The sequence below is a fragment of the Paramormyrops kingsleyae genome, chromosome 11 (assembly GCF_048594095.1).
Source record: "Paramormyrops kingsleyae isolate MSU_618 chromosome 11, PKINGS_0.4, whole genome shotgun sequence".
Classification (NCBI taxonomy): domain Eukaryota; kingdom Metazoa; phylum Chordata; class Actinopteri; order Osteoglossiformes; family Mormyridae; genus Paramormyrops; species Paramormyrops kingsleyae.
In genome coordinates, this window is record NC_132807.1 from 10587181 (window position 1) to 10599336 (window position 12156).

At 47.9% G+C, this 12156-nt stretch overlaps 1 protein-coding gene across 6 annotated transcripts in view; it reads right to left on the bottom strand.

Annotated features, from left to right (window-relative positions):
- Window positions 1-12156, bottom strand: part of LOC111841468 (AP-3 complex subunit beta-2-like) — a 35944-nt gene that overhangs the window by 2559 nt on the left and 21229 nt on the right. For 3 of the 6 annotated variants that reach the window (XM_023807242.2, XM_023807215.2, XM_023807250.2), the window contains exons 16-28: window positions 11966-12152; window positions 9138-9256; window positions 8072-8131; window positions 7146-7184; window positions 6233-6347; window positions 5783-5951; window positions 5320-5494; window positions 5002-5074; window positions 4618-4727; window positions 3815-4046; window positions 2327-2411; window positions 1907-2004; window positions 367-505 (exon numbers count right to left, since the gene is read on the bottom strand). In XM_023807242.2, coding sequence (XP_023663010.2) covers window positions 367-505; window positions 1907-2004; window positions 2327-2411; window positions 3815-4046; window positions 4618-4727; window positions 5002-5074; window positions 5320-5494; window positions 5783-5951; window positions 6233-6347; window positions 7146-7184; window positions 8072-8131; window positions 9138-9256; window positions 11966-12152 — 1601 coding nt within the window. The remainder of the gene's footprint in view (window positions 1-366; window positions 506-1906; window positions 2005-2326; window positions 2412-3814; window positions 4047-4617; window positions 4728-5001; window positions 5075-5319; window positions 5495-5782; window positions 5952-6232; window positions 6348-7145; window positions 7185-8071; window positions 8132-9137; window positions 9257-11965; window positions 12153-12156) is intronic. The other 3 variants (XM_023807245.2, XM_023807232.2, XM_023807224.2) reach the window with 2 other exon arrangements.

Below are 12156 nucleotides of genomic sequence, written 5' to 3' on the forward strand. Positions count from 1 at the left end.
TCAGTCCATGTTTTAGCTTTTACCGGGAGCTGGGAGGGAGCAAAGATGTGGACTGTCTGGGAGGGAGCAAAAATGTGGACTGTCTGGGAGGGAGCAAAAATGTGGACTGTCTGTGGGTCCCCAAGGACCGGGCTGGGAAACACTACAAAGGATAAAGGCGTTGATCCTCCAGCTGCTGGGTAACCAAAGCAGTGTAACACATGTCACAGAGACGCGCTCTGCAGACTAAAAGTCTCCTGGGTTTGAATTCAGCACACATGGAGCAACATGGCTGTGTACACAAAGTAGCTGCAGATACTGGATACCAGATACAGGGAGGATAGGCTTTCCCCCGCCCCCCAAGACCTCAGAAGGCCGGTGTCTCACCTGCACTCCATCTCTGAACCACAGGGCACCCGGCTAAGGCTGGCTGTAGAGGTGACCCTCTGCACAATGGCCGCATCGCCCTGGCACGTCTCTCCCAGGGTCAGCTTCTCTGTGATCTCGTTCATGCCCGTCAGCTGGCCTGCGATTAAGGACACGCCACTGTGTAACTAAGTCAGCTCCCGCTGTCTGAGGCATCCTGAGGATATCGCATCCGGCGGCCTGCTCCACACTCAGCCAAACACATCACTTTGTCATTCACTTGAAAATATTTTGCTTGTACAATATATAACCATAAAAAGCTTTTACAAAATGGGCAATTTTCATTTTTTTAAATTACTCAGCTAAGCTCTAAGCTCTAAATACTGTGCAACTTAAAGGATTGAAAATAACATCTGAATATACAGTGAATTGTTCTACTCTGGCTTTGATGGTCATAATGGAAAGAAGTTACACAATCCCACCACAAAGGTGTAAAACAGTGACTTGTTTTTTGAATCGGCTCCAAGGCATCTTATTTTTGCTGAAATACCAAGAATAGATGAAAACTCTGAGGGGTTTGCTTCTGCTATAAACAACCATGCACGTTTCTTTCACCCATGGTCTATTTTGGTTGCTCTTCATAGGTCAAAAATAGCTTTTCCATGCAATAAAAATGATGAAAAACATTTAACTGCATGTACTGTAACATGTTTGGCTATGTGCTGTCGCTCTCCTATGGCTACGTGTTGTCTCTGTGTTCTGTTGGCGTGTGCAGTTGCGTGCTGTTGCTGTTGCTGTATGCTGTCACTGTGCTCTAGCCGTGTGCTGTCACCGTGTGCAGTTGCATGCTGTCGACGTGCTCTGGTAGCGTGCTGTTACTATGTGCTGTCCCTGTGCTCTGGCCGCCTGCTGTCACTGTGTGTTGTGGATGTGCTGTCACTGTGTGGTGCACAGTGCTCTGGCTACATGCTGTCACCGTGTGGTGCACTGTGCTCTGACTGTGTGCTGTCACCGTGTGGTGCACTGTGCTCTGACTGTGTGCTGTCACCGTGTGGTGCACTGTGCTCTGACTGTGTGCTGTCACTGTGTGGTGCACTGTGCTCTGACTGTGTGCTGTCACCGTGTGGTGCACTGTGCTCTGACTGTGTGCTGTCACCGTGTGGTGCACTGTGCTCTGACTGTGTGCTGTCACCGTGTGGTGCACTGTGCTCTGACTGTGTGCTGTCGCTGTGTGGTGCACTGTGCTCTGACTGTGTGCTGTCACCGTGTGGTGCACTGTGCTCTGACTGTGTGCTGTCGCTGTGTGGTGCACTGTGCTCTGACTGTGTGCTGTCGCTGTGCTGTATGGCAATTTCCCTCCTGATTGTCTCAGCCCTCATAAACCAGCTTCCCTGGGTCATTGCTGTTCCTACATGGCGTGTATTGCTCTGTGACAGACTCAGCCTCCTGCCCTGTGTTTCCTGTCACAGCCTGCAGATTCACAATAACCAGCTCCCACGTCTTCACCCCTGGCTCCGCCCACATTCCACCCTTGTCTCCGCCCACCCCAAGGCGCTCTCACCTTGCTCCTTCTTGAACTCATTCTCTGTCATGAACACTGGCATCATCAACTCCCCCACCGGTGGCTGAATCGTCAAGAAGAACTTCCTGGTGTGGGTGCTGGTGGGGCAGTACAGAGGACATGGAACAAATGCTGAGTCAAGACATGCACACTGTGCAGAGCCCATCACTGTAGTATAAATGTTGCACCATATATGATGTGCACACTCATGTGTCCTTACTGCCAGACATACATGACTCACTTGCACCTCTAAGGGTCACTGTCTAGTGTTCATTAGTTATGTATACACTGTCAGTTGGTGTTTGTACTTGGGTTTAGCTAAATGAGTAGTAATCTGCTGCACTTAGCGCACACGACTGATAAAACATGGTGAAGCTCCTGCGTGCAGCACGCCATGGACGGAGGGCAGTGTGCACTTACCAGAGCTGGAAGTTGGCGGCCTGTGTGGAATCAGAGAAATCGATCCCCATAACCATGGTGACTGTCTCACCTGGAGGCAACACATCTGAAGACACATAGGAGGCAACTTCAGAGAAGGTCTTAAAGGCCTTCAATCATGTGCCCGTTTAAGGTATGTCAAGGTCTCTCAGGATTATCATATTTCTATAATTACAGAATACATTAACCAGGGCCTGTGAATCTCATTTGGAAAATACACTATGTAGACAAAAGTATTGGGACACCTGGCCTGACCCACAGGACACGGCATCCCATTCTAAATCCATAGGCATCAATACAGCTTTACAGCTGTAACAGCTGCCACTCTTCTGGGGAGGCTTTCCACAAGATTTTGGGGTGTGTCTGTGGGTATTTTTGCCCATTCATCAAAAAGAGCATTTGTGAGGTCAGTCACTGATGTTGGATGTGAAGGCCTGACTCACAATCTCCATTCTAGTTCATCCCAAAGGTATTTGATGGGGTTGAGCTCAGGGCTCTGCATGGGCCAGTCAAGTTCTTCCACACCAAAATCATCCAACCATGTCTGTGTAGAACTTTGCTTTGTGCATTGGGGTACAGTTATACTGGAACAGAAAAGGGCCTTCCTCAAACTGTACCCACAAAGTTGGAACCATAGCACTGAAAATGTCTTTGTATGCTGAAGTATTAAGAGTTCCCTACACTGGAACTAAGGGGACTAGCCCAACTCCTGAGAAACAACCCCATACCATAATCCCTCGTCCACCAAGCTTTACAGTTGGCACAATGTAGTCAGACAGGTATTGTTCTCCTACCATCCACCAAACCCAGACTCATCCATCAGACAAAGAAGACCACCAGACAAAGAATCCTGATTTGTCACTCCACAGAACACTTTTCCACTGCTCCAGAGTTCAGTGGCGGCGTGCTTTACACCCCTCCATCTGACGCTTGGCATTGCGCTTGGTGATGTGAGGCTTGCATGCAGCTGCTCGGCCATAGAAGCCCATTCCATGAAGCTCCCGGTGCACAGTTTTTGTGCTGGAGTTAATGCCAGAGGAAGTTTGGAACTCTGCAGTTATTGAGTCGACAGAGCATTGGTGACTTTTACACACCATGCACCTCAGCACTTGGTGACCGCGCTCTGTTACTTTACATTGTCTCTGCCACTTTGTGGCTGAGTTTCTGTTGTTCCTAAATGCTTCTGCTTTGCAATAATACCACTTACAGTTGACCGTGAAATATCTAGCAGGGAAAAAAATCACAAACTGACTTATTGCAAAGCTGGCATTCTTGAATTAACTGAGCTCTTCAGAACAACTCATTCTTTCACAAATGTTTGTAAATCTGACTGCATGGCTAGGTGCTTAATTTTATACACCTGTGGCAATGGGTCTGAATTGAGAGGTGTGTCCCAATACTTTTGTCTATACAGTGTATCTGTACAGAAACACAGGTGTGGTATAAAGGGACAGGGCTGCCATTCCTGACCGATCTCTGGGAACTCTGCGATGCGCATTCCAGACTGCAGCTTGGGCTCCTGGATGCGTAGGTTGCGTGCCTCCGTGTCGCCGTTGTTGGTGAACTGCATCTGCACGGAGACCATGTGGGGATCATGGCTGAAGGGCTGTCGGCTGAAGCAGTAGCTGACAGAGAGGCCCTCGCCCGTGATGCGGTGCAGTAGCTCGTAGCTCTTCACTGGGCCCGACGCAGGGCTGACGGCCTGTTGGGACGCGGAAGACAAAAACAGCTTCCTCTCTCATACACACCAGCCTCACTTTGAGAAAAAATTTATGGCCATTTCCACACGGCAAAGTATTTGCTAATGAAATGAAAGACTTTGCTGAGGGGAGTGTGGCATGCTGGCCTATCTGACCAGTAACGGCATCTTTTTGAGAAGTGCTTAGTCATTCTGTCTCTGCTACTTCGTCTCTGAAGGCACATCAATTACCGCCTGGACAGTTAAATCAGGACTGACTCAAATCAATTCACAGTGACTACAGAAGTATTTTTTCCTGCTAGTAAGTGTTTATTAGGGAAAAAAAAGCTTGTATAAGCTCTAAGCAGCTGTAAAGTCCCGGGCAGCTGGATCCCAGGTTTCTGGTTCTCTGTAGGGGAACGGCTCTGTGATGTGTCACTTGTGTGGAAAGTTAAAGGCCCGTGGCCGATAGAGGGATCATATGGCCTTTGGGCCTGGGATACACACTGACCCTGCTCTTTGATCCTCACTGGTATGTCGCTTCGGGCAAAAGTGTCCTCGGAAAGTCTACAGGTGCGTAGCTGAGCTTACTTACCGCCGGGGACAGTGCCGAATCCGACAGGGACAATCCCTCAAGATCTGTCACCAGACTGCTGGACACGAAGTTATTCACAGGGGTCACCTGTGGGGATGGTGTGGGTTCGACTGTACAGTGACAGTGACACAGAGGCAGAGGGTTGTCAGGGCAACGGCCAGAAATGACACTTAACACTGGTCACAAATAATGCAGATTCTCAAGTGTGTCTTTTTAATTCATTTTGTTTAATTAATATGTATAAATATTAATGCAAATATCTTGGAATCTTGATTTAGACAATATGTATTCCATGTTCATGTACATTTCAATTCATTAATTTTTTTTTTACATGAAAATATTTATAATTTGATAAAATTTTAGTTTTTATATAGATACACTTACAATCATCAAGATCAAGCAGAGACATTTCCGTCTCTTTCTTCGGTTGTCTTGGGGGTGGTTTGGAAGCACAGGTCTGTGAAAAGAGTGGACAGAGATCCCTGAAAAGGCTCTGTAAGCATCTGTGATGCAGAGAACAGGGCACCTCGTCACTGACACGTCTCTCAGTGCTTTATGTCTCATAAATGGCAGTTCCTGTTCTAGCAGGTCAAACAGGGTGAGTGTGAGAATCACGGATGCTAACATAGACCGTCACTGCGCTGGTGGTTTTTGAAGGTATCTGGCTGTGTTTGCTGCCTCCGCAAGCTGAGCTTCCCCCACCTTCTGCTTCATCCTGGTGTCTGTGTCAGACTCCGACTCCCCCTCGGACTCGCTCTCGCTGCTCTCCGAGGAGCTCTCCTCCTCCTCTTCCTCCTCCTCCGACTCGGAGTCTGACGCAGCCTTGGGCCCTTTGCCCTTTGGCGGTTTCTTCCTCTCATCCTCGCTGCTGGGCTCGCTGCCAGGGAGAAGGTGCCGTCTGTGAGCTGCAGCCATCTCCCCAGACAGAGTGACTACTAGCAGACAAGCTGGGAACTCAGCCGTGGCCATGTACTTAAACCGGCTCACGTTGCTCCCCATAGTTAATCAACATGAAAAAAGCAGAAATACTAATTATATGAATTGAGAAAAAGAATTATTACAGTTTATACTGTAAATGAACTGCAAGCCTCACCGTGAGGATAATGCGATATTCTATATTAATATTCATTCTCTGCTGACTGCTTGCTTCTTAGCCAGTCATTACCTTCCCTCGCTTTCCTGTGTGCTCTTCTTGGCTCTGCTCTTACTCTTCCTCTTGTGTTTCTCCTCCTCCTCCTCCTTGTCTGACTCCGACTCGCCCTCGCTCTCCTCGCTGCCCGACTCTGAGCCGCTCTCCTCGCTGCCGCTGCCAGTCCCGCTGCCCGTGTCCGAGTCTGGAGGGGAGAGCGGAGGCTGGGACACACACAGACACAACTGCGCCCCCAGCCCCCACCCCACGCATCACCCCTGCTCGTGACCTTGTACTGCGAAGGGCTCACAGCGCATGCAGGTTAAAGCAACATGCTTATGATGTTAAGAAAGAGGTGCTGAATATGGCAAATAAAACACAAAATAAAAAACAGAAAAATCCCAAAACACAAGCAGCTATGTGATATCTGAGGCCAGCAGAACATGGCAGACTCTGCTGTCGCTATGGAACAATGGCCTCAGTTACCGCTGTCTGCCGACTCTGTGGGTCCGGACTCTCCCTCTGAGTCCGAGTAGAAGGGCTTTTCCACCTTCTTCTCCTTTCTCTTCTCACGGCTGCTGCACTTGGTCCACTCAGGAACCTGCAGGCAGTGCAGATGTGGTCAGCACCTGCAATCTCCACGGCCTTTTTCTGTCAGCTATGCAGCCTAGCACAGCCCCCCCCCCCCCCCCGTGACCCTGTCAGGATAAGCGCTTGGAAGATGGATGGATGGATGGAGAGAATAATAATAATAATGATAATAATAATAATGAGATGACAATAGTAAGGCTAAAAGCATTTCTAAATAAGTGGCCATGAGAGTCTGACTCAGGGTTACCAAAATGGACCAGGATGCACCTGTGAAGAATAACGTAACAGGTCTTTAAATTGATTGGTTCTTCTTTTTAGCGATACAGATCTAATGGATCCAGCAATCTGAGTGATGTTCATTCAGAGTTCAGGGACACAAGCAGCATAAAAATGAGAACCAGGTGTCACCCTCATGGCCAATTCTGAGTATTTTACCAGGAGAGCTCCAGCGGAGACATGGGTCATCATTGAAAAGTACTTAAAGTTCTCTAGTTAACAGAAAAAAATGTGCGCGTATATAAATAGAGCAAGCCAAACAAACCACACATTAAAACCAAAGATTGCCGTATGTGGACATACAGAACTATATAGCCACTTCTCAAAATGGCTTGTTGTCCACAAAACAATGAAATTGATACGTAATTTGAAAAGAAAGACAAGGGCAATAAGGTAAGAGAACACTAAATACTTTCAAGGAAATAGCTTTTGGCAAATTAAGCACGAAGGCGGAGTTCTGCAGTAAGTACTGCGTAGGGTGGGAAGGAGCTGCAGTGACTGCTGCCCTGTGCTGTGCCACTGACTGACTCACTCTGGTTAAGGCTGTGACTCTTTCGAGCAGCATAATAACCTGCCAGATGGGAAAGAAAAGAATGGCATGGAATTGAAATGAATAGTCAAAGAAAAGACAGTACAGAGAAGTGCACGGTACAAAGGACGGGGGGTGGGGGGGTTTGTCTGGCGGTCCCGCCGGCCCATGTAATTACCAGGCGGGCTCACTAGCGTGGACCTCTTTACTGAAACACACACAAGCTTTACTGCAACCACAGAAAACAGTGCAGCGGCTGGGAGACTTTCAACTTTCAATACTAAGAAGTTTCTTCCTGTTATTGTGCCACAAGATGCCCCAGATGAGAGCGGTACAGCCGGCTTCTGCAGAGACACCCAGGGGTCCTGTGATTCTACGTGATCAGAGCAGCAGTGTGCGAAACGCTCGGGGACCGAGCTCGCTTATGTGGCCTGAGAACACACACGGACATAAAAGCCATTCTAAACCAGCAGCAGTGCATCTGGACATCTGCAAGTCAAGTCAGCAGTCAGCCGTGTTTCCATGCAGCTCGGCTCTTACGTACTAAAGCACAAGACCCACTCACACCATTAGTCAGTGCAAGTCAGAAACATGTATGAAACATCTCACAGCATCATTTCATCATATCTGTAAAAACCCATTCAGACTAAATAACAATATTCCATTTACAACCTGACCTACAGATACCTGTGGTAAATTCCTTCCTAATAATTATTCAGTTGGTTAAGAGAAATCTGACTTTCTGAATAAGGCTTGTTTTTTCCTGAGACCACTTATTCATTAACAGCCTTGAATGTACGTGATGGAATTTATTAAGTTGTTAAAAAAGTTAACTTCCAAAGGCGTTTTCTGCTCTGTATGTGTCTGTGTTCTGAGCCTCCCTGGCCACAGGTAAAGAGGAGGAATCAGACAGCAATCCCAAGGGGCACCTCTGGCCAGCCTCCTAGCGAGCCGATCCGCCCCCTGCTGGTGGAAATGACCTCCTGTAGCTGCAGGCCAGGGCAAAGAGAGAGACGGTCAGCGAGAGAGGAATGACACACGGGGGTGGTGGAGGGGAGGGGGGGAGGCGGGAGTCGAGGAGGGGAGGGGAGGGGGCTTTCATATCAGACACACAGCGCTCCGCCCTGTCTTGGCCTCACTGGGAAAAGTCTGCATCGTCTACAGGACGAGACAACCCACAATGGAGGAGAGGGATGAAATCTCTGAGAGAGGAAGCACCCTGCAGAGCATCAGCCAATCAAAACCCTCAGACACCCAATGAAGAAGCCAACCCAGAAGGTTTCAGGTATTCCGGGGATTTGAACAAAAGTTTTGATTCGATCTTGGATCTTGATTTATCACACATGGAGATGAACAAACAGCGCAATGAACACAGACTAGGTGGCAGACCAGGCCCGTGTCTGACTCACAAAGTGTTTCTGTAAGGCTGTGAGGTTTACAGAGAGGACGGTTCTGGGGGCTTTGTCCTACAGAGCACAGGACAGGGCGTGGTCTCCTGATGCACACTCTTCAAATGCAAGGAGATGACAGGGCCAAGCGGATTCCAGCAGACTGGAATTTCACAGCATCTTGAGCAAAGCTTGGTGTGATTCAAAAGCCATGCCGATTCAACCCGCGTAGCCTCAGCCCTCAAAGACATGACAGTATCTCTGCGTGTTTCCATGGACACCACTTCCCTCCTTTCATGTAGGAAGATAATCGAAAGATAAGGTGCATTCAGCTACAACCTTGACTAGAACAGGGCGCCATTATTCTGAGGAGCAGATGTTTCTCAGCATGTAACTGGGGGAAGACAATCTTACTGGATGGGCACTTGTATTTGGCAGTACTGTTCTAGAAAAGCATGGAGGTGAACAGAATATGATGCAGGTGTCAAGGGGTGCTTCCGTATGGGGTTGGTGAGACAGGAATTGAGGTTGGACACAGACAGAGCTCCCACAGGACTGTGCCGAGAGCGTCGGCGAGCGTGGCCGAGGACACGGCCATAAGCGTTACCTCCACATTGCGCACAGATGGATCTGGGGCCACCTCGGGCCAGTCGGGCAGCTCCTGGTAACCGCCGGCCTTGGCGTTCAGCAGGTGGGAGAGCGAGCCCAGCTGGAAGTGATCCCGGTCTACAACAGCGACACACAGGAACAACACTCCGCTTAGCCAGCTGCTCCAGCCATTTCAGTCTATAACAAATCATTAGGCTTTCTGGCAATTTCAAAGCACTTAATTACACTCTACCGAGGTTTATCCATGATCCATATGGCCAAAACACAAAATGCTGATATTTCACTGCATTTACAGTAATGGCTCATTCAAAAATACACTCCTATTAAGTCAGCTATTATTATTACTATTAGTATTATATTATTATTATTATATTAATGCACAGTGGGAGGAAGCTAGTGCAGGGAGGCAGGCTTCATAAGAGGCTATTCCTGAGTCTGGGTGAGCGGCCAGGCAGGCTCCCATATCTCTCAGCAGATGGCAGTATAGTGAGCGCAGAGTGGCTGGGTATAAGAGGCACTAAGAGCCCTCCAGAGGCTGCTGTTGCTGTAGATGCCCTTAATGTCTGGCAGCTGTAGACCAAGGATATGCCCGGCTGACTTAGTGACTTGCTGAAGGGCTTTTTGAAGAGCGGCCCAGCCATGGGCGTAACACCCTTTTACACACTGGGTCAGGATACTACAACAGCCTGCCTTTAAACATGAGGCAAGTTGGGAGAACAGTGATTCTTGGCAGTGCTGGTACACAAGGCACTGCTCACGCAGGGCTCTCTTTAGCTCTTCAAAGGTTTCAGCCACTGTGGCTAACAGTACTGGTTTCTTAGCCAGGCATAAAACGTGTTAGCCATGAAATCATTCTCACACTGAAAGCAGGACTGCTTCTACAGACACAAAAAGGTCAAATTTGTGTAGCTGTGATACTGTCTCTGTAGACAAGAAGCCTGACATTGTCTAGCAATGTTTCCATTGGCATCATGCATTTTGGTGCGTATTTTATTCTTCCTTGCACACAAATTCTACCAATGCATCCTTTAGTTCTTAATTAACCTAGAAACCACATATAGCATGAACAGGTTTATATCAAACCTAGAATGCATGGACTGAAATTTAATATCCGGCAGCCTGTGGCCCGTAATCGCCCTCTGTAGCACGCCGACCTGCCCTATAGCATCGGCATGCTGAGTGCTGTCTCTGCTTATCGGTATGAATCATGATGTCAGACAAACTACTGAAGCTTTTTGAACCCTTTCTCTCAGTGACGCCTGTATGATCTTTATCATAGTCGTGGACTGATTAAGAGCATGCTTTCCTGCTTAGAATAACATACAGTGCACTGGATTATGAGCATGGCTGTATTTCTGAATAAAGATAATCTTTATTGTCATTGTCACTTGGACATGAAACTGAAAATGCAATTCGACTCAATGTGAGGCATAAAAAGAGTAATAAAATATACTCCCTTATCCTCCGCAACATGAAAAGGCTGGAAATCGCTGACATTCATTAGCCAATTCCTGATCTATTGTGTTTTGCTGGAGTCACAGTCTTCAGCATAAAGTGGCTCAGAAAAACATATGGAATATCAATAAACAAAAAAAACAAACTCTTAGAGCCGTCTCGTTCACAAATGACCCATCAGGTTGGGAACCGACAACCGCTATGGTTGGGACTGAAATGATGAGAAATAAACTCACCACACTGGCTTTTTGATCGCCGGTGGAGACGTGGCGAACGGCTAACGAGAACCTAGCTTATATGAGTGCACACTCCCCCTCCTTTGCTTTTGATGAAGTAAACCATTGTATCAGCGATGTAAGCCAAGTAGTGTGCCAGCTCAATAACAACATCCGGGATGTTGCTGTTTACTGTCACCTCACTGTGAAAATCGTTTTGTGCAAAGAAATTCTCAGCTGGAATTCAATGATCTTTCTGATTAGCAACCGGGCGTTTGCTAGCAGGAGGGGCCTTAAGGGGGTGGGGCTCCGTAGCCTGGCCTGAATCTCGTCACTCTTCCCTCGCTCTTGCTCCTTTAGCCTGTATCACCTTCTCGCTGACATGGTAAGCCACCTGTGCTCCGGTGAGCGTCAGCTCATCTGGCATCTTCTTCAGTTCACAGGAAATGAGCTGAAATTTTGTTTTCTAATAATAGGAACTTCCTTATGTCCATATGATATGTGCGCTCAGTACACAGACTTTAAAGACTTAAGGCTAGCTAAACAGCACTAAACAAACACACAGTATGTGCATAGCCTCTGTGCCATCATCTCTATACGGTTATACAGCTGTTCTCCTTATTCTTATAGCTCTTATAACCAAAAGGTACATAAAAAATGTATATTTATGAGGTCAGATCTCACGTCAATCGATGAGATGCTTTTCAACAAGAAAGGCCCGTGATTTGTAACTATTAAACCTGAGGTACGCTGATATATAAATGTATATATGTGGTAAAAGACCACAGCAAAGCCTGTAGCCCTAACCCTATAAAAAGCCAATTCAAGAAGCCACCTTACTTAGACCTATAAGCCAACAAGGATCCTCTACCAATAAGGGAGAGTGCACACAACGGCAAGGCATTAAAGGGGACAGCAACCAGTGATGCTCATCCATTCTGTACCTGCTTATACAACACAGGGCTACGGTGAACCTGGATGCAGCCGGTCCATATGAGGAGAACATACAAGCCCCACACGCAAAGCGGAACCCGACCTACCAACCCTGCACGTGTCAGGCGCACCCACATTATGAGAGGATAAAGCTAAATGCTAAGACGCCAAGTGTGGGAATTACTGCGGTATGGGGGACTTGAGAGGGGCGTTCCTGCCCTACCTTTGAAGGGAGACTCCAGCACAGGGGCTGGCTTGAGCGCCAAGAACAGCTTCTTGGCGTACTTGCTGAGCGCGCCACTCTTGTCAGTGGGCACGATGAGCTGCCGGATGAAGCGAGCCCGGTCTCGGATATCATAGTTCTGGTCATACTTGGCCAGGTTGAGCACGTACTGAGTCAGCAGCTTGGTCTGT